The following is a 26,630-nucleotide window of genomic DNA, read 5'->3' on the forward strand; positions in this document are numbered from 1 at the left end:
TCACCATGGTGACTGAAAAACGGGTATCTCCAGAACAGCACCTGACTGGACAAACTTATCCGGTCACCAGTGCTGATAATGGGACCATGGTTCATTCCATGGCTCTGGTGTCTCGGAATGGGGAGGGGTTACTGGCCAAAAGAAGGTGGTTTTGTTCCTTGCAATTGTTGTTGAATGTCTGCTATGGAATGATCTGGAGTCCTCAGCACGGGCTGAGATAGAGCCAAGATCCCATGCAACCATTCTTGGAATCCCTGAATGGGTCTGCGTAAAAACTGGAGCAAAGAGCAAACCCCAGGGTTAAATAGAGGAGTTGGAGTCTGCAGGCGTGTCCCTACCCTCTAAGAGAAAAAGAGAAAAAGTAGGAAGTCTGGGAAGCCAGCTTCTGAACAGCACAAGCTTAGGTCCCCTCTCCTCAGGTAGACCTGTCAGCTCCAGAGGGAACTGAGCCCCAGGAACTTGGGCATTACACAGCAGAGCTCCTAGGCCCAGGGGGACCCTCTAGGGAACAGCTGTGCGAAGGACAGAGAACCCTGTCCTACTCTTGAAAGCCTGAGGCAGCAAATTGCTGCACAGGAAGGGGGAGATGTCAATGGCTCCCACAGGACCTATTGGGAGGAGGGCCTCCTATACACTGAGGCCAGAGACCCCAAACCTGGTGCCCCTCATTGGCCCACGACATCCCCCTAGCTGGGTATCTTGGCCAGAGTAATGCTTTGAGTAGGTTAGCCAACCAGTTTTACTGGCCAAACATCTCCCAGAAGGTGAAGGCATTTTGTAACTCCTGTGTTACCTACCAAGCCAGTGGCAAAGTAGGTACCACCCAAAGCTGCCTTAATTCCACTTCCAGTGGTTGGGGTTCCGTTTGAAAGGGCAGGGATGGACGTTGTTGGACCCATGGGCCCTCCAAAAGCATCAGGGAACTGATTCACAATTGTGGTAGTGGATAATGCCACCAGGTACACTGAAGCAATACCCCTTAGGACTGTCACTGCTCCTGCAGTGGTCAGCACTCTCGTAAGTATCTTTACAAGAGTGGGTTTCCCCTAAGGAGGTGGTGTCAGACAGAGGTAGTAACTTCATGTCTAGCTACCTAAAGGCCAAGTGGAATGAATGTGGTGTTACTTACACATTCACTACCGCATATATTCACAAACCAAGGGTTTAGTTGGGAGATTCAACAAACACATGAAAGGCATGACCATGGGACCCCCTGAAAAAACTCAGAAGGAGATGGTATGTCCTTTTGCCATGCCTGCTATTCGCTTACAGAGAAGTACCTCAGAAGGAGTAGGGTTCAGTCTCTTTGAACTTCTGTTTGGGCATCCTGTAATAGTACCACTGTGTCTAGTTAAGGAAGGCTGGCAAAGACGACCTCTCAAAGAGCCTTAACAAGACATTGTGGACTATGTGCTTGACCTACGTTCAAAGATGGCTGAGTACATGGGTAAAGCATCCAAAAACCTTGAGGCCAGTCAAGAGCTCATGAAGCACTGGTATGACCAAACGGCTGCACTGGTGGAGTTCCAACCAGGCCAGATGGTAATGGTTTTAGAGCCTGTGGTACCTAGTGCCCTCCAAGACAAGTGGAGTCGTACCTAACCTATCCTTTAAAGGAAAGGTGATGTCCCCTTTTTGGTAGACCTAGGCACTAGCAGGAGACCTCACAGCGTCATCCATGTCAACAACCGAAGCTTTTCTATGACAGGATTATGAGTCAGTGCTCATGATAACTGATGAGGATCAGAATCAGGAAGCAGAGTGAACTTGTCTCTGACCTCCTCTCTTACAGCCCAAAACATGGGTCAGTAGATAGAGTGGTCTTCTCAGACACCCTCTCTGCCCAACTGCGAGCTGACTGCAGGCAAGTCCTGGAGCAGTATGCTAAGCTCTTATCCCTAACCCCTGATCAGACTACTTGGTGTACCCATGATGTGGACACTGGAGACAATATCTGTCAAAAACAAAATATATAGACAGTTTGACCAAGTTTAGGACAGCATTAGAGCTGAAATCAGCAAAATGCTAGAACTGGGAGTCTTTGAACCATCTGAGAGTCCATTGGGCAGTCCAGTTTTGTTAGTCCCAAAACCTTATTCCAAGGGTGGAAGATCAGAGCTGAGGTTTTGTGTGGACTGTAGGGGCTTCAATGCAGTAGCCAAGACATGCATACCCAATTCCCAGAGCTGATGAGCTAATTGACAGGTTGGGGGCACCCACATTTCTTAGTACCTTTGATTTGACATCGGGGTACTACCAGGAACAAAAGAAAAGTCAGCATTTTCAACCCCAGATGGGCATGATCAGTTTACGGTTATGCCCTTTGGATTAAAGAATACCCGTGCCACCTTCCAGAGGTTGGAGAATAAAGTCATTGCTGGTTTGGAAACATTTAGTGCAGCATATCTGGGCGATATTACGGACTATAGTTCCACTTGGCAGGGTCACCTGATTCCCCCTTGAAGGTCCTGAAGGCTCTGCAAGCCGCACTATCAAGGCAAGCAAGTGCTAGATAGAGGTTGGCACAGCTGCATACTTGGGCCACCTTGTAGGTGGGGGCCAAGTTCACCCTTTACAGTCCAAGATCCAGATGATTCTGGACTAGGAAGCTCCAACAAACTAGCCCAAGTCAAGGCATTCCTTGGCTTGACTGGGTACTACAGGTATGGGAAGTAGCATGGCACCATTGTGGCACAGCTCACAGAACTTACCTCCAAGAAGATGCCAAGAAGATAAACTAGACAGTGAGCTGTCAAAAGGCCTTTGACACCCTGAAAGAAGCAATGTGCTCAGCATACATTCTCAAAGCTCCAGATTATTCAAAGCAGTTCATAGTGCAGAATGAGGCCACTGTAAATGTGATTGTTGCGGTCCTTTACCAGACGAATGATGATGGCCATTACCAGCCTGTTGCTTTCATTAGCAGGAGATTACTCCCCGGAGAGCAGTGTTGGAGTGCCATTGAGAAATAAGCCTTTGCTGTGGTTTGGTCCCTGAAGAAGCTGAGACAATACCTGTTTGGTACTCACTTCATTGTCCAAACCAACCACAGGCCTCTCAGATGGCTGATGCAGATGAAAGGTGAAAACCCCAAACTGTTGAAGTAGATCATCTCCCTACAGGGTATGGACTTTACAGTGGAACACAGACCTGAGGATGACCATGCCATTGCAGATGGTCTTTCCAGGTTTCCCCCACTTAGATGATGAAGACTCGCTTGTGAAAGGTTAGATTCATTCTCTTTCCTTTGGGGGGGTGGGTGGAGTTTTGTAAGAAAAGTGCATCTTTTTGACATAGTCACCCCCACTTTTTCCCCTGGTATCTGATATAATTTTGACAGGGTTCCAGGTCCCCAGTGCCAGATATTTCTCTAAAACTGTACAATTGTTCCCCCAAGTACCCACAAGTTCCTAGTAAATGGTACCCCCTGTACCTAGGGCTCGGAGGTTAAAGAGGATCCCTAATGGCTGTAGCATGATTTGTGCCACCCTAAGGGACCCCCTCAGCACCATCATGCAAACTGCCATTCTAGGCTGCATGCCATGGGGCATAGAAAAGTGAAGACACGACATGGCACACCACCTGGGTGCCATACATGCAGGCACTACATGCAGTACAGGTAAGTCACTCCTATAGCAGGCCTTACAGCCCTAAAGCAGGGTGCACTAAACTACATCCGAGGACATATCTGCAGGAGCAAACATGCCCCTGTGATGTCCAAGTCGATTCTTAGATATTATAAGTGAACAGGGAAGCCATTTTAAGAAGATGTGTTGGACACTGGTAATTACAAGCTTCCCAGCTACATGACTGCTTCACTGAAATTTGAGATTATTGATATCAAACATCTTGTATTATTAAACCCACACTGATTCCAGTGAAGGATTCATTAATACATGCACTCAGAGGGCGCCTTAACCTAGCTCCCTGAAAACCTATTGACTACTAGTGTGCTGGCTGACTGGTGTAGACCAGTCTGAAACCACAGACAGATTTCTGACCCCTTGTAAGTGTGAGTCTGCGCTCTTGGAAGGCAGAAACAATACCTAGTCCGGCCGGGGGATTGTCACCGCCTCTAAGCACAATGGCTAAGTGATTAGCATATCAAAGCAGGAGGTTTCAAAGGCTTCTGCTGCCTTTAATATGTGACCCAAGGTTTTCTTAGACTGGGGAAATGCAATTCCTGCCCAGGTCCATATGGCACCAGGACAGACAGGAAAATTAGCTAGTCAGGAGGCGTGTTCTCCCTTTAGTTTCACCCCTGAGGTGGGCTTGAAACTTAGAATCCCACCATCTTGGTGTCGGCAGAATTAAGCTCACTGGGCCAGGTTTATGCCCACTTCCCACAGGAAGTGGCCGTATAGAGGGTATAGACAACTTAAAGGGAAGTAGCCCATTGACTACTACCTGTCACTCCCCTTAACGTCCCTAAATTGAGTATTTAGTTGGCATCCCCGATGCCAAGAATTCAGATTAGACTGACCCAGAAGTAGAGGACAAACAAGAGCTGCGAGACAACGAGAACTAAAAACTGCTGTGGACTTTTGGTGCAAAACCCTACTTGCCTGCACAAGATTCGATAATCGTAATCAAGTGACTCGTCCTGCAACCAAGCAACTACCGAGAACCCCGGTAGACTGCCAGCCTTTCACAAATTGCCAGCAATTTCCCTTGGAGTAGAGGAGCTACTCCTCTGCAATCACCTAAGCAGCAGAGTCTGGTTCTGTATTGCCACTTCCAGACCAGCCAAATGCAGCAGCCCCCCAGGAAGAGGTACCTGTGCTTCAGTAGGACAGCTCTACCCCCCCCCCCCCACCTCCCCAATGATTAAGAGGACACCAGAACCAACCGGAGCCACACAGGACGAATACCCGGGGTAACAGGCCCCTTTCAACTGCAAAGGTCTGTTTAAGCCCAGTTTTGGGGAGTTTTATATAGCGCAAACTCGACCCAAAGGTATCAGGTATCAGAGCGCTTTACATGAGCACCAGTTGCTTACAGACAGACACATTCATTTGCCATTGTTTTTTGTTAGGCACAGGGAGATTTAGTGATTTGCCCAGAATCACAGGATGTAAAGCGTTGTTTTCGAAACTCAAACCTGGTTCTCCAGATTAGAGGTCAACCGCCCTAGCCGGTAGGTCACATTTGAGACTAACACCACAGAGACTGAGCAGCTGCCGAGGGACGTCAGCACTGCAGGGACCCACTTCCAGAAGGCCCAGCAGTCCAGATTTTTGCACCCTCAACCCATGAGAGCACCAAAGCCCTTGGACGCACAGAGCCCAGCAGACCTTTACTCTCTGCACCCAAGTGCCCCAGACCGCGTATCGATGAACCAGCTGTGTCCTCTTGTTCCCAGGACCCTTGTGATCCAAGCTCCCTGTTGGGAGATCCCGAACTTGTCCCCATCACCCGGACGCCAAAAGCCAGGTAATGAGTAACAGCTTTTGGTACAGTGGACCTTGCCCCCCTACAACCCTAAGACCTGAAGGAGAGCCCCTGAAACCGACTGTAAATAACCATACGTAACCAATGCCTTTTCTTCCATAGTAAAGCATTACTGTGTACAGACGCATTTAAGTAAACTGTTTATGTACCTGCGAAATTCAATATTTTAAAAAGTACTTATCAGATAAAGAAGTTCTTAGTATCAAAATGTATATAAAAATAGGACTTATTCTTCTAAATTGGTCTTGGAGTCATTCTTGAGTGCATGTCTCATTTATTGCCTCTGTAAGTACAACAAATGCTTACCAATATCTTCTGATAAGCCTAAACTGCTTACCCACACCACCAAAAAAGACAGAATTTAGAGTTACCATTTTTGCATCTGTAAACCAATAAGCGTTGCCTGGACTCTCAACACAGTGTGCCTCATTTTAAAGAGCCAGCTTCCTACAAAGAGAAAATAATCAAGTGCATGATCCAGGAAAGCATAGGAAAGGATACCTGGGCTCCAATAACCCCTGCTCCACGCCCCAGGCCATCTCTCTCACTGCATTGGCCATCTCTTGGCGAGAAGTGTATGCAAAGCAGACATTCAAGAAGCACCTAGGGGGAAAAAGGACAACATTTAAGTAGGTAGGTAACAATGAGAGAGTGACAAGATTAGTGGTGGTTCGGAGGCGAGCTGCTGGGAAAAAGTCAACAGGTGGACAGAGATTCAAAGCAGTGCAGTACTGTTAAAACTAATATTCAAAGAACACTCACATTTAATTTCTCAAGTGTTGAACTCTACAGGTTATATCAGGGGAAGTTAAGCTGGTTCCTTTTTTCCCAAATTGTACGCTTTGGATATACAAATCTCTCAAAACAATTGATTCTACTTTTTCATATTTATAAATGTGGACAGGTTTTTAGAAACTTTAGATAGTTTTCTGGCTGGATAAATTTTTCGTAATTTATGGGGAGGACAACTTTTCTAGTGAGCTACTTTTACAGGTAGGCACATTTTTATTCCCGATTTCCTTGCAGCAAGACTCTATAAGAGTTGCACAGGATGACTGAATTTTACTCCATTAAATATTCATGATAGTCTTATGATCATCCTTCACAAGTTTATCAAATCTCCATCTGTCCTCTTTATATGGCTCTTACATATTTACATACAGGGCGTTCAGGTCTCATCAATTTTGGCTAGTTTTTTCTAATTACTGCATAGGATGAGCCATGACAGCAGGAAGAGGTACTATCTGCACACTACTCAGTTAATAAAGAATATTCAATTCTTACTTGTTGTAGCTCCTAGTCCTCATTACAGCCTGTGCTATCAGTTTCTGGATATCCTGCGGCAGAAGCGACAGGTCCCCGAGCACACGGATCTGCACACCATGCTTCTCAAGGTTCTCCCTGTTAAAATAAAAATCAAACTTTTTGTCCCACTGTGCACGTTAATTACGGGAACAATTTGTGAACTTGCACATTGTGTTGTTTTACAGAACCCCAAGCATAAGAACTCACAAACAATGCATGTGAAGCATGACCACCAGCATATCAAGCTATTTTACTCAGTGGCCCCAAATAACCAAATCTCGCTCAACTCCCAAACATGCATAGCCTTTGATTTGGCATTACTGTTCTTCCAGAAGCCTTGCAAACTTCTGCCGGGCGAGTTCCATCAATCCATCCACTTCCTCCTTCGAGCGCTTGAAGTTCTCAATACTGAAAGCGTATACAGTCACTTCATGAATACCCAAATTCAGGCACCAGCGTAAAGTCTGTAAAAAAAGAGAGGCAGAATTTAGCACACCCAGCCATGGGCTCCTCTGTTTTACAGGAACTTGGGACATTACCGCTCATGGTTGACATGAGCCACAACAGGTCAGGTGATCAAACAAATTGAAAATACATCTGTACTATAAAGTGCCGGCATTCGGTGAATCTCTTCCTGCAATCACAACTTACCCCTTTCAACAGCAACATCTCTGCCAGTAACAACAGCCACACAGGGTTCTGGAAGCAAACTAATCCAACATGACTGACACACATGAATGTGCAAATGTAATCCCAGCTAATCTGGAAAATCTGTAGATCTGCTGTAGTGTGCTGCTGCAGTGTGGCTCCATGAATCACACTGCTGCAACTGATTGTTGGTGGGGAAAAGGTGAGAACACTGTAAAGTATATAGCCTCTATGACAAACCTAGGAGGCATAACCGTTAAACCTGGTAGCACCATGATTTGTCAAATTGTCACTCCCATGATGTGGCATGGCTACTATTCAAATATTTATTCCAAGACTGAAGATCATCCCACCTGCCCCCTGCTGTTCATGATCTCTAGGACAAACTGCAGTTCCGGGGTGGAAAGACAGTAAGAAACCTTTCTTAATCAAGCAATTCAGTGAAAATTCATAAACTTAGAATAATTTCAGGAAGCCAAACACATTTTTTAAATGTTTTCAATTCTTAAATCATTATTTGAAAATGAACAGAAAAACAGAACAGTTACTGTACATTGGATAAAAAGGCACATTTTTGCTTCTATGGACAGCAAAGAATATTTTGGACAAGGGTGCCGGGTGCCAAAGGAACAATAGACCTCTGAGAGATAGACCATGCATGTAAGGAAATAGCTCTTTTTGTATGGTCATCTCAAAGTTTTTTGACTGATGCTTCTGGTTTTTCGACTCGGAGTGCAATGAGGCCTGCTAACCAGACCCCCGTGCCAGTGCCCCAACCCTAAATTGTATGCTGAATTGGCTATACCCAATTGGAAATGGCTAACTTACCTCTTGAGTCCCAAGTAGATGGTGCCCTGTTCCCCAGGGCAAGGAAGTTAGGAGGATACCCCAGGGCTAGCAGCACTGATTTTGCCACCCTGGAGGTCCCGTAAGAAAAATAAGCCCGCCACTGCAGACTGGTAAAGCAGTGTTGTACGGTTATCCCAACTTTGCTATTGAAAGCGATGAAAGTCAAAGCCACCACTTTACCTGGACATGAGTGAAAGTCCCCCCCTCTGGCAGGCCTAAGGAGCCCTAAAAGGCAGGGTGCAACATATGACACAGCTGGGCATGAACTTTACAAGTTCTCAAAGTAAAGCATGCAAAACTGAAATTTTTACTGTCTAAAGGTTTGGTCACCCAACTGGCGAGTTTCGGGGTTACACGCTGAGCCCTCAGCTGTGCTAACTCCTGAACAGCGAATAAAGAGGGCACTATAAGGTAATCAAACAACTTCTTACATTAAACATGGCTTGTATATTAAGTCAAAATTAATGTGACTCGTTGCAGTGCACAGCTTTAACAAAACTGCTAATTTGTTGCTTTTAAACTCCTGTGCCTTCCCGGGCACATATGGAGACTGATACTTGAGACAGCTTTCTGTCATCCTGGAGACAGAAGCAAACAGCTCTAAGCAAGGAGTCAGGGTTTGCCAGGGAGCCGTCACATCTCTCTTGCAGGAAGCCACTTGAGTGTTAGCTCCTAAAGGCAGGCTTAAAAGGTGAAGCCCCCATTGAAGGGCAGATGTGTAACCTGAGGTGGGCTACCCCATTGTTGAGGTAAACAGGCTGGCATGGAAAGCAGAGAGGGGAAACCAGTTGCCAAACCGGTTTCCCCAGGGCCCTGTAGTCCGAAGTTAGCCCCACCCCGGGGTGGACAAATGAGGTCTGAACACAGAGAGGGGTCTCGCCATCTTAGGAGTGGGCAGAATGGTGCTTCCGGGATAGCCAGATGCCACACTCCACAGGAAGTGTTCAACAGGTGGCAGGGGATTTGTTAGCCTATTTGCTACTAACCCCATCCATCCCGGAGGGCACTTTTGGAGCATAAAGGGGGCAATCCTGGCAGCCAAACCTCAGATCTCGACTGACTTGGAAATAGTAACGAATGAGGACTGCCCTGTTGCACCGAGGAATCAGCAAAGAGGTTGAACCGATGAAGACTGCCCCTGTAGGCTAGTGGAGAGGGAATGTGCCTTCCCTTATCCTGCTCAAGGTGAAGCACTCTACAGAACCCAGTCAAGCCAAGGGAACTCCAAGGGCCATCGGATTACCCTCCTGCTCTCCGTACAGGGACACAACAACTGAAGAAGTCTGCTGGGGAAAGTTGGTAGCCCAAAGTCTTCAAGTCACTACCACCACAGCTGTGCAGCACTGAGGATCAAGACCCAACGCACAGAGTTGTACCCGAGTTCGGTGAGCCCAGGAGTGCTGTTGGAGAGTTTCTGGGACCCTCAAAAGGTGAGCGGTCGACCCAGGAAGGATTGGCCTGTGACTGCAACAGCAGGCCACTTGTAGTCCAGTGACGACTGGACTTCCGGCTAGACCATAAGAGGACTTTATGGTACATCGACCCTCAACTAGAACCCCCACCAACTTTGTGGACTGAGGAAGACCCCAGTCGACCGCGTTGCATCCACAGCATCCTTGGAGCATCTTCAGCATCCTTTCCCCTTGCATCAGGACCACCCCACAGGCATCCACTGCAATGCGGATAAAATGTCTGGAACTGCTAGAGGTTTTTTTTTCTGTGAAGGTAACTGTTCTTGAGGACCTTGCTGGTCCCCCTAACTAACTCCCTGCTGGAGTTGGTTGCCCCAAGTACTTCTAATCGACTGTATTAACACTTAAAAACTTTAGGAAAACCTATGTACTGGTCCAATTTGTTCACTTTGACACAGCTTGTTCACGGTTGAGTGAAATTAGTTTTCGGTCTATTATTGGTTGTAAAATCTAAATCTCCAGAACCCTCCTGTGGATCTTTTTCATTCTAGTGCCTACATTCTTTAAAAAAAATACTATTTATTGGTGTCAGGTTTCTAGAGTGTAATATCTATTTATTCTTCAGTTGTTTTGGTGTGGTTTAAATACTTTATACTTGTTTCTCTGTGTAAGCATTTCTGCTCCGTGCCAAAGCTCCCCTGGGTTGAGCTGAGTGTTTTTACAGCCAAAACCTACTGGGCCTCAATTGGTTGGTAGGTGTACTACACGGGGAGGTCCCACAACCACACCACATGTAGCACCCCATATTCTCACAATTGTGCCTAGTAATGGGATCTAGAACTAGGAATAGCAGAGATAGCAGTACCATACAGTTGTTAAAGTCAAGACCTCTGAGAATTCGCACAGGTAGACACCTAGAAAAGCAAATTTTGCTCCCAAAAAGTATCTTCTGTGGATGTTGTTGAACTACAGAGTATAGTCTCCAAAGAGTTGCAAAAAAGTTTACCATTGAGGGGAGGAGAGTTTGAAAAAGTTTGGCAAAAATTCCTACAAGTTCAAATAGAGAAGTAAAAGGTTTCCACAAGTTTTTGAACTAAGCCAGGAGCCACTTTTTCAACAAAGGAGACATGTAACGCGATTCAACAAATCTGTCCTCTTACAAGAGGATAGCCGCTAGCCTAGCTTGAGAGAAATCGATTCATGCCTAGCTTAAAGGACACAGAGACAGGGTGAATGCATAATCAGCAAAAAACAACTAAAATAGTGACCTGGAATGTGACCAGGATCACCAAGACTTAAAGAGTGAGGCTGCACTTGCATTTCTGGAGGAAGCAGATACCATCTGTATTTCAAGGAACCTGCACTAATACCCACACTGTTACCAGGGTACACAGAATATCAAAAGCCCTGCAAAAAGACAAACCTATTTGGGAGACCCTCTGGGGGTGTATCAATTTATATTAAACATTCAGTTAATCTGTCCATCTCGAAAATAAATATAAACTTAAAAATTCTGCAAGCAGGAATTTTAAAGGGCCTCATTGGCAACAGAGGCACTGAGTCGCTGCTAATCGTCAACGTCTACTTCAATTTCCAAGGTAGCAACACACAGGAAAAACTAGAAAAGTTGATTGACCATCTAGAAAAACTAATCAGCATCCAATACGAATTCAGAAATGATCCTACTGGGAAATTTCAATAAGCACTACTCGGTAAAGGACAGCACAAGCATTATGTGCCCCAGTGAAACAACCAAGAGATTTAAAGCCTTCTTATACACATACAACCGGGAATCGGCACAGAAGACAGCAAAAAAGGACCAAACCCTTTCATATCTATCCATACAATCGCAATGATCAAACTACAATTGACTACATATTCCTGAGTCAGGGTCTAAGTGAAGCGGTCGAGAATTTCAATGTTTTCCAATTTATTTTTTTTGAAAGTTTTATAGAGCGCGAACAAGACCCTTGCGGATATCAGAGCGCTTTACAAACATTGAGGTTACTTCTACAACAAAGAGGATACTTATACAACAAATAAAGCAGATAGATCAGGTATACATAACATCTTGTGCAACGAAAGCAAAGAAGGTGCCAGAGAGCAAAGTCATGTTGAGTCAAGGCAATGGCAACTATAATGCCTAGGTTGTCTAGTGGACCCTTGTCATAGAAGGAAAACTGGTGAGGGTACGAAAGATCTTCAGAGTTTCCTTAGTCTATGTTCATGTGAATTTTGCCACGAGGATCGATTTTACTTCCTTTTTGAAAGATGCAGTGGAGGAATTAAGTCTGGTTTCTGGAGGTAGTGCATTCCAAATCCTAGGCGCCATCCCTGAGAAGGATCGTTTGTATGTTTTTTTCTTGTTGAATCTTTGTAGCTTTAGTAGTAGGTTTTCTGCACTTCTTGTGGATCTTATACCACCAGAGATTGTCAGTTTCTGTGCGAGATATGCAAACAATTTTTAGGTTCATTCTAGCTTCAAATGGTAGCCAGTTCAAGGATTTTTAGTCTAGGGAGATGTGGACCTTCTTTTCCAGCCAGTGATGATTCTCGCTGCAGCATTAATGGAGCCATGCAGGGGTGCTGTTACCGCTTTAGGAAGGCCACAGAGAGAGACAATTCCATAATCCACCCGAGGGATAACAAGAGCTTGAACTGCCATCTTGAAATCATTGACGGGCAGGAAGGGTTTCAGCTTCCTCAGTGTATTTATCTGGAAGCTTGCTCCCTTTGTTGCGTTACTAATGTGAGTCTGCATATTGAGGTTGCAGTCTAGGGTTATACCTATTGATTTCGCTGAGTCCACCAAGGTTGGTTGAACGTTGAATGCAGTAAGATGTTTGAGCTAATCATGCACGATGGGGACTTTGGCGGGTGGGGCTATTAGGAGGAAATCAGTTTTTAAAGCGTTCAATTTGAGATGGCTCTCTGCCAACCACGTCTGGGTGTTCCCAAGCGTTATGTTAAGCAGTTTAATGTCTTCAGGGTGTGCATCTTAAGGTATAGTTGGGTATCGTCTGCGTAAATGTGATATTGCACGTTAGACGCTTGCAACCGTTTGGTGAGTGGTTCCATGAATAAATTAAACAATGTCGGGGATAGCGAGGACCCTTGCGGGACTCCCAACGTTACTCGAACGGGTTTGGACAGGGTGTTGTTGACCTTGAATTTTTGAGTCAGGTTTTGAAGAAAAGAGGTAAACCAGTTAAGCACTGACCCGGATAGCTCCATTCTGTGATTCAGCAGATCTATCAAGTTCTTGTGTTTGACCGTATCAAAGGCTGAGGAGAGGTCTAGTGGGATGAGTAGGCATGTACCGTTCTGATCAAGTATTTGTAGCGCATCATCAATTATGTGTGTTATAGCTGATTCTGTGCTGTGGTCTGCTCGGAAGCCTGATTGATGTTTGTTAAAAAGGTCGAAGTGATCAATGTTATTTGTCAATTGGTGGCGTACACATTTTTCCAACAGTTTGGCCAAGGTAGAAATGTTGGAAATAGGGCGATAGTTGTTTAGGTCCATAGGGTCAGCTGTGGGTTTCTTTAGGATGGGTGATATCTGTCCCACTTTAAGGGTGTCCGGATGCAACCTTCTTGAAGTGATCTATTAATCATTTTGGTTCAGAGAGGCAGAAGCAATGGGGTCCAGTCTTTGACAGCGTTTGCAAGGAGAGGATCGGTGAGGGGATTGGCAGGCTTCAGGGTACTGAGAATCTTGCCTATAGCTTCTTCAGTGTAAGTGTCAAAGGAAGACCAAGCTGCGTCGTTTTTTAGGTCAAACTTTGCAGGGGTTTGGAGTGACGAACTTGGGAGTAGAGGGGATGTTTTGATGTGGGAACTCGAGTGTAAGCTTAAGTTCTTGAGGAGATCTTTCTTGATGTTGTAAGTCTTTAGTGGACGGGCTATGTCTTTTGGTCGTTGAGGTTTATCCTTAGATTTGGTTTTGATCAACTCAAACAGTTTTTTGGACGGTTTCTTGCTTGGTCTAGTTGGTGGCTGAAGAAGTCTGCTTTTGTGCGCTTGGTCTTTCTATAATATGCGTTTCTCTTTTTTCTTAGAATTTTGAGGTGCTTAGCGGATGGGAGTGATCTCCAGTTGCGTTCCGAAGTTCTAAGAGAACGTCTACCTTCGTTAAGTAGACCATTGTACCATGGTTTATAGTCTTTCGTGGAAACTCTCTTTAGTTGAAGGGGAGCAACCTCAATAATTATCGAGGTCATAGCGTTAAGGTAGTGGTTGGTGAGATCATGAACGTTGGATGAGCCGGCAGGGGGCCAAAGTAGATTGTAACTGGATGAAGGTAATGTGTTAGTATTGAGTTTTTTCAAGTCTCTTTTCCATACCTTTGGTTTTGTGGAACGAACCGAGTTAAGTTTCAATGAGTCATTGATAATGAAGGTGGTGATATGATGGTCTGACCAATCACAGGGTTGGATCGACTCAAGCTGAATGGAGTTGCTTTTGGAGATTATTAAATCCAATATTGAACCTTTATTGTGTGAAGGGCAGCTGCAAATTTGGGTGAAGTCTAGAGCGCTGAGGAAGTTTTTGAGTCTATTGACCACTGAGTCGTTGTGGTCGTTCCAATGGAGATTGAAGTCGCCAAGGAATATCTGGGTGTTTTGTCGTTCGGTGGTCGTTGTGACCATGTCCATGAGGTGTTCGGTGAAGATGAGGTTGTCACCAGGTGGAAGATAGATAATGTGTAAAGAGCATAATGGATTTCCATTGCTGTTAATGTCGAGGCATATGTATTCACACGAGGGGAATAAAGGGGATATGGCTCGGTTTACGGCGATGTTGCTACGGTGTACACATGAATTCCTCCCCGTCTTACCACTCCTGTCCAATCTGATGTCGTAATTTGGGGGAACTAGAATGTCGAGGAGTGGCGAGGAGGATTCTGTTAGCCAGGTTTCGGTTAACATTATCAGGTCCATATCATGTGCGATAATGAGGTCAGCTATGTCCGATGCGTGTCTAGATGTCGATCTACAGTTCAGGAGTGTGCATTTCAGATGGGGTGTGATGGGGAAGAAGTGGGCTCCTGAATGAGTATGACTCTTCTAAGATTATTGTTGATGATTCCTCTATTGTTGTGTGTAGAGGACCTGTGAGGGTAGGGGGTGATAGTAGGGATGGGCATGTATGGGGGAGATATGGGGGTCGTAAGAGAGGGTTTGTGGGAGTGTAAAAGAGAGCGTAGGTCGTTCTCCGAAAATGGGTGGATACTTCACATTTGAGCGGGTAGCAAAATTACAGGAAGGAATGGATTTCCAGCAGTATAGAATATGATTGGGGGTGAGTGGTAGGTGAGTAGGGAGCTTGCTTCATGTAGGAGTTCTTGAGGATCCGGTCCGCCATGGTTGTTTCGATTTCATCTCTTTAGAAGCGTGAAGTTCCTCTATGATTTGGTGAAGTGCGGACATAATCTCATCCAGTCTGGTGTCTGGAGCGGTTATGACTGGGGTAGGTGTCTGTGATAGGGGTGTGGGTGACAGAGCATTGGCCTGGTTAGGTGTGTGATCTGGTGCAGGAAGGAGTAGAATTGGAGGCGGTGTTGCGGGCAGGTGGTGTGGTGTCCTATTATGTGCCAACAAGTGGCCTGTGGGGGGTTGGCTGGCTGGCGGGGGGGGGGTGTGGGGGGGGGAGGGGAGTCCGTGTTAGGGGTGATGTTGTGAGGCAGGGATGAGGTAGGGGGAGAGATGATTAAGGAGGGGGTGATGTTAGAGGGGGGGGGGGAATTATTGTAACTGGAGGGGGTGTACTGTAAAACCTATATTCCCAATAGGCTCTGCGCATTGGAATAACACATACTATAGTTTAGACGTAGGACTGAGGTTGACTAGGTCTCTTTCGTATGTATTAGACTTAATTGTGAGTGCCAGCTAGCTCAGAGGTCACTAGAAACTTTCTCGAATAAACAAGAAGGGATTAGTTTCCGACAACCGCATAAACATGACAACTTTTTTTTCCCAAGAATAAGAAATCAATCTCCAGAGTCGCGGAAACAATAGATAACTATTTTACTCAGTCAATCGTGCATGCTTCGTTTCACCAGAGGTGCTGAGAAAATAGAGAGACGGGCGTTTTCAATAAAAGGTATTTATTGAACAGTCTTCTTTCTCAAGCATAAGAAATGTACTGGTTATAAAGTACAGGGCATATAATACGAAAAGTATTATAAAGTAGTACTGTAAAAGCATGATATGGTTTCTAAGCCATAAATTGCCTTAAAACATATAAAATACATACAGTGATAAAATAATGACTAAAAGTACTCAACTGGTGCTTCTAAAATAGGCCTACCCCGGTGTACCCAACCTAAGTCTAGTACAAGGGAAGAAGTAAGTGAGGAGTAGCTTAAGTTTAGTATTTCTCTGCCAAGGATCTATCCAAGAATTCTCTAGGGGTCTAATCAGCTCCGTATCTTGGTTTAAAATGAAGGAGGTCTTGTATCTCTCTCCCAGGACTCGATTTTCCAGCAACCTGCAAGGGTAGCCTGGAAACACTGGAGCTGGATATCTCGGCAGGAGAAAAGACAGCGTCTCTCAGTGCGTCAGCTGGAGGGCCTGCTTCCTTCAGCACTTGCTGCTGAAGGGCGTCGGGCAAGTAGTTAGTCGATCTGCTCCAAACCACTGTGTGTTTGTCTGGGCAAATGTAGGCATATTTATACTTTGAAGGTGCCGAGTTTGAAGTATGATTGGACTTAATAACATCACTCAAAGACCCAGTTCTGTGAAAACGCCATGATTTCCTAGATAAATTATTATTCAGGCGAGGGGGAAGTCCCTGGCTGCTGAAGGCGGGTTTCTCTAAGAAATCGTTGTTGATTCTCTGAACTTAGTGGAAGTAGCCATGCCGTATTTGGGCTGCATAGGCTCAGTCTAAATATGGTTGTGATTTCTATGCCTATATAAGGATAGGGTAATTTATACCTATATAAGGGCATAATCGGGAAAATTACACTAGGGTCCTAGATTCATTTACAACACCCACTCCACGATATTAAGTTCAATAAACTAAACGTATAAGCACTGAACATATCTAAGGCATGTGTTTACAATCCCTCCCCAAAATACATGAAATGCACTTGAAATGGTTGTACACAGAAAAAAGATGAGCATTTCTACTGTACGCATTTAAGGAAAATGATGTCATTCTAAGCATAAAGTATCATATCTAAAAATGCTAAACTGAATGAATCATGTAATTACATTTGTGAAAATGGCTCTTAAATACAGAAAAAAAGGTCAAGACCATTTCATAACATAACATAGCATATCAATATTTATAGTATTGACGACAAGGCCAAATATTTCCTCTAGGAAGTGTTCAAAAGAATTTATTGTTCTCTAAGAATAGTTCTACTTCAAGCAGATTAGTCTGTGCCAAAAGTTCAATGTTTTAGGCGAGAAAAAAAAATGCAATTGTTTGAGAAAAATATAGTTCCAAAGTTAGAAGTCTCTGTTTTGAAAACGGGAAGGCTGAATTTCAGAGTTCAAGGAACGCTGTGTGCATGAATCAAGAGTTATTCTCAGTGTCAGGAGAAAACATCCGATCGTCAAAGAAATCGTCTACCACAGTAGGTGAAAGTGGAACTATTTCATCAAGTAGATCAAATGTGCACAGATGAGAAGTATTGCCGTCAGCGCCAAGTGGCGCGTTAGCAATGTTCATATCAGATGGTACCTGTGTGCCTGTTGATCCTCTTATCTCACCCTCAGTTAGACTTACTGGTGAGACCTCAATGAATGCCGTAATAAGGATTGGTAACTGTTGGGGACAACACAATGCATGAGTCGTTACCGGACCTAGCAAGGCGTCGACATCAGATGGCAGGACTGATGGAAGTGTAAGACAAATGTCCAACACACATTCCTCTCCGTAAAGCAGGCATCGTAGAACAGGTAAGATGCAATCTTTACAGATAGAAACAAGTTGTGTTCAGAGCTCTTCAACGAGCCAAGCCAAGAATCTGTGTAATTCTCTCACGATATCTCATGGCAAGGAGGCATTGTTCCATGGTATTCTGGGTATTGCTGGTGACCGGACTTGCCATATCGGAGCAGAAGGAATAAAAATAGAATTCCTGCTACGAGTCCCAAAATGAGAGGCAGACTGCCGAACACAGAGTGCACGAACTTTGGAAAAATGCCGAGGACTGCTTCAAATGGTGTTAACAGTCCCGAAAAAATCATCTTAAATACATGTGCGATGCCACTGGTATCAGACATATTTAAGATTTGACTTAACATTTCTGCGAAATGTACTGGGCAGTTTGTTGATAATAAAACATGCATCTCTGCAGAAGTCCTTGCAACTTGCAGATCATACATTTCTTTAGACGAGGTCAGTGGCACAGTTTTTTGCAAAAGAATGACTTTCATTCTGCTTAAAGTATCAACTCGTATAGAAGAGATATTCAGTGAAGGCCATAACTCCGTTATATACCGGCGTATATGAAACGTTTTGACGTGGTTTGCGAGGCCCCTATTAAGAAATCTCGCAAATCATTGCCTTCTTTAAGTAAAGATAAGTGTTGTTTGATTTCTGGAAGTGTGGATGTCTGTAGCCACTCAAGGCATAGTTTTCCTACACCGTATGTTGTTACTAACCCTGGATGTTGTCTCTGGGAATATCTTTGATCTGGCCTGTTCATTTCAAACCCCTGTGTTTTATTCAGGAATCTATCATGACAGTTATTAGTGTCTGTCGGCCAGATTAACCATTTTTTCCAATCAGGATTAGTTCTGTTGCGCTTTAAAATATATGGTAGGTCTACCTCCTTTTCTGTAGTGTCATTACTCTCAGATGTGGGTTTAGGTATAGACTGTTTATTTAAATCTTTTATCTTAGCCAGGCCAAGACAAGAAGTTTGTTGAACAGTGTCATTTAAAAACATTATTTGTTCTGGTATAATGCAGGCTCTGAACAGGGCTTCTTAACCTTGCGTCTGCCAGTCTTTTGTGCCCCAGACAGTTTTTGTCTCAATGTTGTCTTTCCAAAAGTCAAAACCTAATGTAGACATCTGAGTATAAAAGTTTGCAGAATAAATTTGTTTAGTATTGGTCAACATTGTTTTCATTCCTGTCTTATTTGCATTTTTGAAATAAAACATTTCTGGATTTGTAACATTAAACCCTGAGAAGTATGGAAACTTTTCATAAAATGTTTTCGAGCTGCCCTTTGGCGGCGTTGGACAATGTTCCCATTGATTATATGTAAAAACATTCCTAGGGCTTGCAGATTTATGCAACTAATGGTGACCATATTGATTAAAACAATACATTTGTTCATAATCTGATGACCCTTCTAAATAGTCATGTTCCGTAAATTTTGCAGACATTTCTAAATCTGACATATTATTAATAGTCTCAAAGTCCCAATCATCAGAAAATGTGCTGGGTGATACAAAGTCACTTAAAGAAACCTTGAATTTGTGTGGAATCTTCAGCAGCTCCACCGGGCCATAGGTGTCATAATCAGTTTTGTCCCATGCTATACCACCAGGTATAGGAACGGCTGTGATTTTCACTGATGAGAGGTCTCTTCATTCCCGATGAGATGATTTGGGAGCTTTCAGGACCAAGTTGATTTTCTAACTTGCTGTGTCCATTGTACTGTATTTTCCATCTATCATTTTTCCCAAGCTTAAAACTAGAATGAGCCAGAGCAGGAGGAAAAGTACACCTAACACTATCCAAAATTCAATCCATGGTGAAACCAGATATGTTTTTTCAAGTTGATTAAAGAGTTCTGTTATTTTTTCTTTGAAAGTTTTATTTTCTGGCTTATCTTCAGGTTCACTGGGATCCTCAGAAAATGTAACAAAGTTGATAAAATAGCCAGAGGCAGTTCTGTCAATTGTTGGAATTGCATCAGGATTGTTATTAATCTTTGGAGTTGCTTCTTCCTTTGTCATATTGGTATAGTCAGAGGCTACATCATTGTAGACAGGTGTTTCTTGGCGAACTGTTATTTGGTTCTCAAGAGGCACAAGTTCCATGGCTTTGTTGCATAGTCCTTTTCTTACTGCAGGTTTATCAAAGGTGATAAGTCTTTCAGTTTGAACCTCTTGGATAGTAGCAAGATTTGGTCTTCTGCTACATCTTGAGAGTCCACTGGGCCTACTACTTATTATTGGCCACATGTTGTGGTTTGACCAGGTCGATGGACACAACTCTCTTCTCCCTTTTACCAGCAAGGGGCGGTAGTACTACTGATCTTGTTCCTTGGATTTCCAAAACAGGTACTGCTTTTCTGTATGAAGGCCCAAATTCTTTCTTCACCGCAAACTTTTCCCTGACTAGATCCCCAATCTTTGGAATCCAGACAGGTCTTCCTGGGACAGGTGGTTTTTCTTCAGTGGCCGTTGGCTTCTGTATTGTGTTACTCAGACTTCTTCTTGTTTCATTTAAGTCCTGTAAAACAGCCAAACGATCTTTGACATCAAAGGGTTTTTGTTCCACCACTGAAGTTTGACAATCAAGGTTTTCGATTATCATTCTAGTACCAAACAGTAATTTATATGGAGTGATTTCACCCAGAGAATTTCTTGGCAGATTGTTAAGACTACGTTGGACACTTATTAGATGTTTGACCCACCCATCACCCGAACCTAATACCTTAGCTGTTATGGATTGCTTTATGTCACTGTTTTTTCTTTCCACTACCGCATTACCCTCAGGATGGAAGGGACTAGAATACCGCAATGCCACGCCCAAGCTAGCCATGGCCTCTTTGTAAGCTCAAGAGCTAAACGCAGGACCCTGGTCAGAATGTAGCTTGCCGATTGCGTATGTGCCGATAAAGACTCGCAAATCCTTTATAACAGTTCTGGCGTCAGCCAAGCGCTGGGGCCCCATCCAAATAAATCTTGTGCAGGAATCCACTGCGACCATGATATATTTATAGTTGCTGTCCCTTGTTAAGGGATCACAGTGGTCCAGGTAAATGCACGCTAGTGGTTTATCTGAAATAAGAAGGGGCGTCTGTGCAGGTCGCTTCACTGTAGAAACTTTCATTTTTTGGCAGATTTCACATTCTAGAACATAGTTTCCAGCTTTTTTCCTCATGCGTGGCCACCAATATCTCGGTTTTAATAAGGATACTGTGGCGGAAACTCCTGCGTGTGCAGAGGCCAGTCCTTCATGTGCTGCTAAGATTAGTCCTAACCTATGTTCCATGTTTGGAATTGCCCTATTCCCCACTCCAGGGATTTGAGCAAAAGGAATAATATTCGCATCAGTTATATATGAGTACTTTACTGGAAAGCCTTTCTGGAGTGTCTTACGACTGTCTTTGAAGCAGTGACAGCTTGCATTATTTCGTTGTCTATTTTTGTTTTTGACCGAGTGATTGCTGCTACGGAAGCAGTTTGCGCAGCTGCCTTCGCGGCTTCATCAGCCAATGAATTCCCTGCAACGTGAACGCCATCACGCTGATGACTCAGTGTATGAATCACGCAAGTCTTTTGTAGTTCTTTCTTTAAAAGGGCTATTTGTTCCCAAAGCATTTTATGCTTGATTGTGCCCCCTTTTGAATTTTTGAACCCGTTTTTAACCCAGCTCTGCAAGTGTTCGTGTTAAGATTCAACGCAGAAATACGAATCGCACTATTAGTGTGGGGAATTCGCGATCAGTATTTTCAAGCGCCATCTTGAAAGCTTGTAGTTCAGCTCGCTGAGCTGTACAGTCTCCGAGTGATTGAGTTTTTGTGACCATAGGTCTGAATTTACCTTCGCGCCAGCGACCTTCAACAATCGCGCACGCAGCACTATAGGCTTGTTTACCCCCAATTGCGGGCTGTGCTGATCCATCTGTATATATTATACATCCGTAATGTTCTAGAGGCAGAATATGATCAGCAGAGGACATTCGTGTTCGTATTGTAAAAATGCTTGCGTCTTCAAATAGGGGTCAAAGACGTATTCAACGTCTGTTGCAGCAAGAGAGTTAACCCATTGTATCCATTTCGAATGTAAAGCTTTTGCATTTGGAATGCTCGCTTTTGTCACTGCTTCTAAAGCAGGTACAGGTGTAACGATCATTATGAGTTTACCCTGTGCGAGAGCTCTCTCTTTTGCTACTGCAGTTTGAGCCGCTGACAGAATTTTTTCTGTAGAAGGGAATTTTATTTCAGCTTATGTGTACAAGTGTGATTTGTATGCTTTTGGTACCTTTCCATCTTCATTAAAGGTCAGGTACGTGAATCTGCATCTCCCTGGGATGATCCGGATCACAAGATTGCGCACATTGTCGCGTGTCTCGAACTGTGTTTTTGCTAACATGTCTGTTTGCACTGAACGCAACATTTCTGTATGGTTTTGAGTACAATTAGTTGGTTTGAAATCAGGTTTGATTAGTTCGTAGAGAGGTTTAACCCTTTCTGCGTAGTTTAGAACATAAGTTCTTCCAAAATTCAGGTACCCTAGAATTGACTAAGTTTTTCAACGTGTTTGGAGGTTGGAGCAGCGCACATTTCTCTAGAAAGTTAGCTGTCAGGTTTTGCCTTCACTTGTTAACACATAGCCTAAAAATAGGACGTTGAGGTGGGCAATTCATGATTTCATAAAATTGAATTTATACCCTTCAGATGCGAACCCAAGTATTATGGTGTTCATTCTTTTCAAGTGCACGTCCAAATCATCGTCTGTAAGATAGAGGTCATCGACATAGGATAATACCTCATCATCGTACGTTTGTAGTAACTCTGTTACTCAGGCTGAAAATAACCCTGGACTATTCTTGAATCCCTGAGGGAGACGGCAAATTTGTCAATGTGTCCCCATAATTGAGAAAGCAGTCAAATGCCTGCTTTCAGGTGCAATGTTTTGACAGAAAAACCCATTTGAAATATCTTACGTGGTTTTATATTTTTTCCGCACAATGTTATTCATCAGTGCTGCACTATGTGCATTTTGAACTGCAAATTTTTGCAACAGGAGTTTAAATGTCTGTAATCCAATAATAGACCATATGAATTGTCTGGTTTGGAGACAAGAAACAAAGGATTGTTCAATGACGAGGTGCATGTTTCAATTACCCCTTGGTATTCAAGTTGATTTAAAAGCTCCCTGACTTGTTTTTTAGCTTCTTGCTTAACTGGATACTGCCTTTGTGCAGTAGGTTGATTTTTTAACTGTATTTTATGGAGAGGAGAGTCCTCATCCCATCCTACATGATGTTTATATAATGCTGGAGTCTGAGCTACTGCCCATTTTCTGGCGTATGTGTATTTTTTATGAATCGGAATGTGATTTGAGAAGGCTGGCATAATTATCTCTTCGCCATGTGGGCACTCCCTGACAAATTCAGGTGGCCAGTCTTGTTCAGCTAGAAGCATGTCATAGCCCTTAGAGAGCTTCTCCCAAAAGAGTGCTCTTATTTTTCTTGTTATGTCCCCCTCCATCCGGAGTGTTATTTCATATAACTTGTAGGGTACACTAACCCTGGTGTCTGCAGTTTCAACTTGAATGGATTCATTCAAGTCCACCGTCTCCAGATGATCCTTCAAGATCTTGCGAACTATGGTGACTTCTGCTGCGCTGTCTAGCATTGTCTGGGCCCACTCCCCGTTCTTGAGTTGTGTTCTCAAGATCCTCGGCATGTCTGATCTTAACGCTTGCTACCTTCTTTTTGATGAATTGAGTTTTCTTATTTTTTGGAACGGGCTGTTCGTCTTTGGACTTTAAGCGTTCTTCTTTTTGTTCTGATCGTCCTCTCCTCTCTGATTTCTGTGAGGAAGTCTGAAAGGTACGAGAGGAAGGTGTATCAGTATCTTGATAACTATCAGGTTTTCTTAAAGTATCCCTATTTCTAAGGGCTCCCGTTGAGGAGACCTACCTCCCCGTTGGGGAGATCTTCCTCTGGATTGAGAACGTTTCTCTTTAGGAAGAGTCTGTTTATTATTTTCCCATTTCTTCTTAGGAGTAGGGAGATTATTTTTAATAAACACTTTTTCAGGATTTTCTGTTAATTCGGGTTTTACTGGTTTCCCATCCAAACTATCTCTACCTAGTTCATATGATTTTTCAATAATTCTTGCAAGCTCATATGGTTGGTCTGTTATATCGGTTTCTTTTAACTTTTGGCTGATTGCCACGGATACCCAGATTTAAGGCAGGTTCTGGACCGTATTCATTTTGAATCTGCCTCAGAACGTCTGGTATTACCGCCATGGACGGTACACCATGTGTTTTTGTGTAGATTGAAGCAAAGACTGTACCCCAACTGTCACAGTCCTCCACATGTGGTGCTATGCCCATAGGTAAACAGATTGTCAAAATTCTGTGTTTCTCATGAGGTGTACTATCAGGGAATACTGCCTAAATTTGAGTAATTGTTTGTGCTAACCAAAACGGAATTTGTTCCCTTTTGGCAGGCAATTTTCCAATGAAGGATTGTATAATCTGTGGTGTGATTTTGTTTGTGTTCCCCTGGTGAGGGGTGTGATGTGGAATCCTTACAGTAGGTTGGACTGTTAAGGTCCGCATGACATATTGAACCAATTGTCTATGTATTTTAATTAACTGTTTCAGCTGAACTAACAGTTCTTGACCGGTTATATTTTCTATGTCAGGATGTGGTGTATAGCTGGCTAGTACCAGCCATGTAGCTCCTGGTATACCTAGTGGACCGAGCCTGCTAACGTAATTTTGATGTTGTAGGGCGCCTTTAAACCAGAGCTGATGCTCTTGGTAAGTTAATGGAATTTCAATGTCCTCGTAAGGAACATATTCCTCTGGCATTTCCTCTACTTTGTAGTAGTGGAACTCATGTGTTCCTCCATCTGCTGGAGGAAAGTGAAACAATGAATAGTATAACTCTGTTTGCCGATATTCATGTGCCTCTAACAAAGATTACTTCACCACCCCTCGATGATACTCCATTATTTAGGAGTTCATAAGTTATAGTTTTTCTTACAACTGGGTCATTCTGTAGCCTATTTCTGTCATCTGAAACTGTTTGGGCTGCTGCTGCAGCTAATTCTTCGTCAGACATCATTATTTTACTGACTGAAAAAGTTTGCAGAATAGGTTCAAGGCAATAAAGATTAGGTGCACAATATTTTGGAACACTGTATCCTTCAACGTTGAACAAACCAAAAACTAATACATAGGATTTTCGTCCTACTCAGTTTTGGCGGATATTAACCTTTTAACCACTCCAGACGTCTATTGGAGTATTTTACAGGAAAAAGGGGTCTGTGTGAAAAGCACGACTGAGTTACTCTAGTATCTAGCGTTAAATTATCGCCTTACCAAACGTTGGGCGCCATGTAGTGTAGTTCCTATATTCTCAATAGGCTCTGCGCATTGGAAAAACATATACTATAGTTTAGACGTAGGACTGAGGTTGACTAGGTCTCTATCGTATATATTAGACTTAATTGTGAGTGCCAGCTAGCTCAGAGGTCACTAGAAACCTTCTCGAATAAACAAGAAGGGTTTAGTTTCTGACAACCGCATAAACATGACAACTTTTTTTCCCAAGAATAAGAAATCAATCTCCAGAGTTGCGGAAACAATAGATAACTATTTTACTCAGTCAATCGTGCATGCTTCGTTTCACCAGAGGTGCTGAGAAAATAGAAAGACAGGAGTTTTCAATAAAAGGTATTTATTGAACAGTCTTCTTTCTCAAGCATAAGAAATGTACTGCTACAATCGTAATACTGGTTATAAAGTACAGGGCATATAATACGAAAAGTATTATAAAGTAGTACTGTAAAAGCATGATATGGTTTCTAAGCCATAAATTGCCTTAAAACATATAAAATACATACAGTGATGAAATAATGACAAAGTACTCAACTGGTGCTTCTAAAATACGCCTACCCCGATGTACCGAACCTAAGTCTAGTACAAGGGAAGAATTAAGTGAGCAGTAGCTTAAGTTTAGTATTTCTCTGCCAAGGATCTATCCAAGAATTCTCTAAGGGTCTAATCAGCTCCGTACCTTGGTTTAGAATGAAGGAGGTCTTGTATCTCTCTCTTAGGACTCGATTTCCCAGCAACCCGCAAGGGTAGCCTGGAAACACTGGAGCTGGATTTCTCGGCAGGAGAAAAGACAGCGTCTCGCAGTGAGTCAGCTGGAGGGTCGGCTTTCTTCAGCACTTGCTGCTGCAGGGCGTCGGATAAGTAGTTAGTCGATCTGCTCCAAACCACAGTGTGTTTGTCTGGGCAAATGTAGGCATATTTATACTTTGAAGGTGCAGAGTTTGACGTATGATTGGACTTAATAATGTCACTCAAAGACCCAGTTCTGTGAAAACGCCATGATTTCCTAGATAAATTAGTATTCAGGCGAGGGGAAGTCCCTGGCTGCTGAAGGGGGGGTTGCTCTAAGAAATCGTTGTTGATTCTCGGAACTTAGTGGAAGTAGCCATGCCGTATTTGGGCTGCATAGGCTCAGTCTAAATATGGTAATGATTTCTATGCCTATATAGGGATCGGGTAATTTATACCTAAATAAGGGCATGAATCGGGAAAATTACACTAGGGTCCTAGATTCATTTACAACAGGGGTTCAGCTTCTATTGTAAGTGCGTGAATCGTTTCAGTACTAGAATGGGGAGAGTACGTGTTAGGAGTGTCATTGTGAAGCAAGGCTGAGGTAGGGGGAGAAATGATTATGGAGGGGGAGATGTTAGAGGGGGGAGCTATGATCGTACCTGGTGGGGGTTCAGTTTCTGTTGGGGGTGCGTATGTTGTCTCAGTCGTGCTAGGTGGAGGTGGAGTGTAAGGGTGAGGTGAGGTGAGGAGAGGTGTGTTGGTGGGAGGGGCAGTCAGGCTGGAAAAGGCATATGGATCCGATATCCGTAGTGACCGGGAAAGAAGGGGGAAGAGGGTGACAGAGGGGGGGTTGGCGATGTGACATCTTGTGTATTGGGGTGGAAGTGGATTGGGTAGTAGTATGGGGATTAGACACTTGTGCTTTAATAATGGGGAAGATGTTAT

General features: G+C 43.7%; 1 protein-coding gene across 2 annotated transcripts in view; it reads right to left on the reverse strand.

Annotated features, from left to right (window-relative positions):
• DHDDS (dehydrodolichyl diphosphate synthase subunit) overlaps positions 1-26,630 on the reverse strand; it is a 158,185-nt gene that overhangs the window by 65,317 nt on the left and 66,238 nt on the right. For both annotated transcript variants that reach the window (XM_086957629.1, XM_086957631.1), the window contains exons 4-6: positions 7,078-7,220; positions 6,736-6,852; positions 5,953-6,054 (exon numbers count right to left, since the gene is read on the reverse strand). In XM_086957629.1, coding sequence (XP_086813755.1) covers positions 5,953-6,054; positions 6,736-6,852; positions 7,078-7,220 — 362 coding nt within the window. The remainder of the gene's footprint in view (positions 1-5,952; positions 6,055-6,735; positions 6,853-7,077; positions 7,221-26,630) is intronic.

This window comes from Lissotriton vulgaris, chromosome 2_1 (genome assembly GCF_964263255.1).
Source record: "Lissotriton vulgaris chromosome 2_1, aLisVul1.2, whole genome shotgun sequence".
NCBI classification, from domain to species: Eukaryota; Metazoa; Chordata; class Amphibia; order Caudata; family Salamandridae; genus Lissotriton; species Lissotriton vulgaris.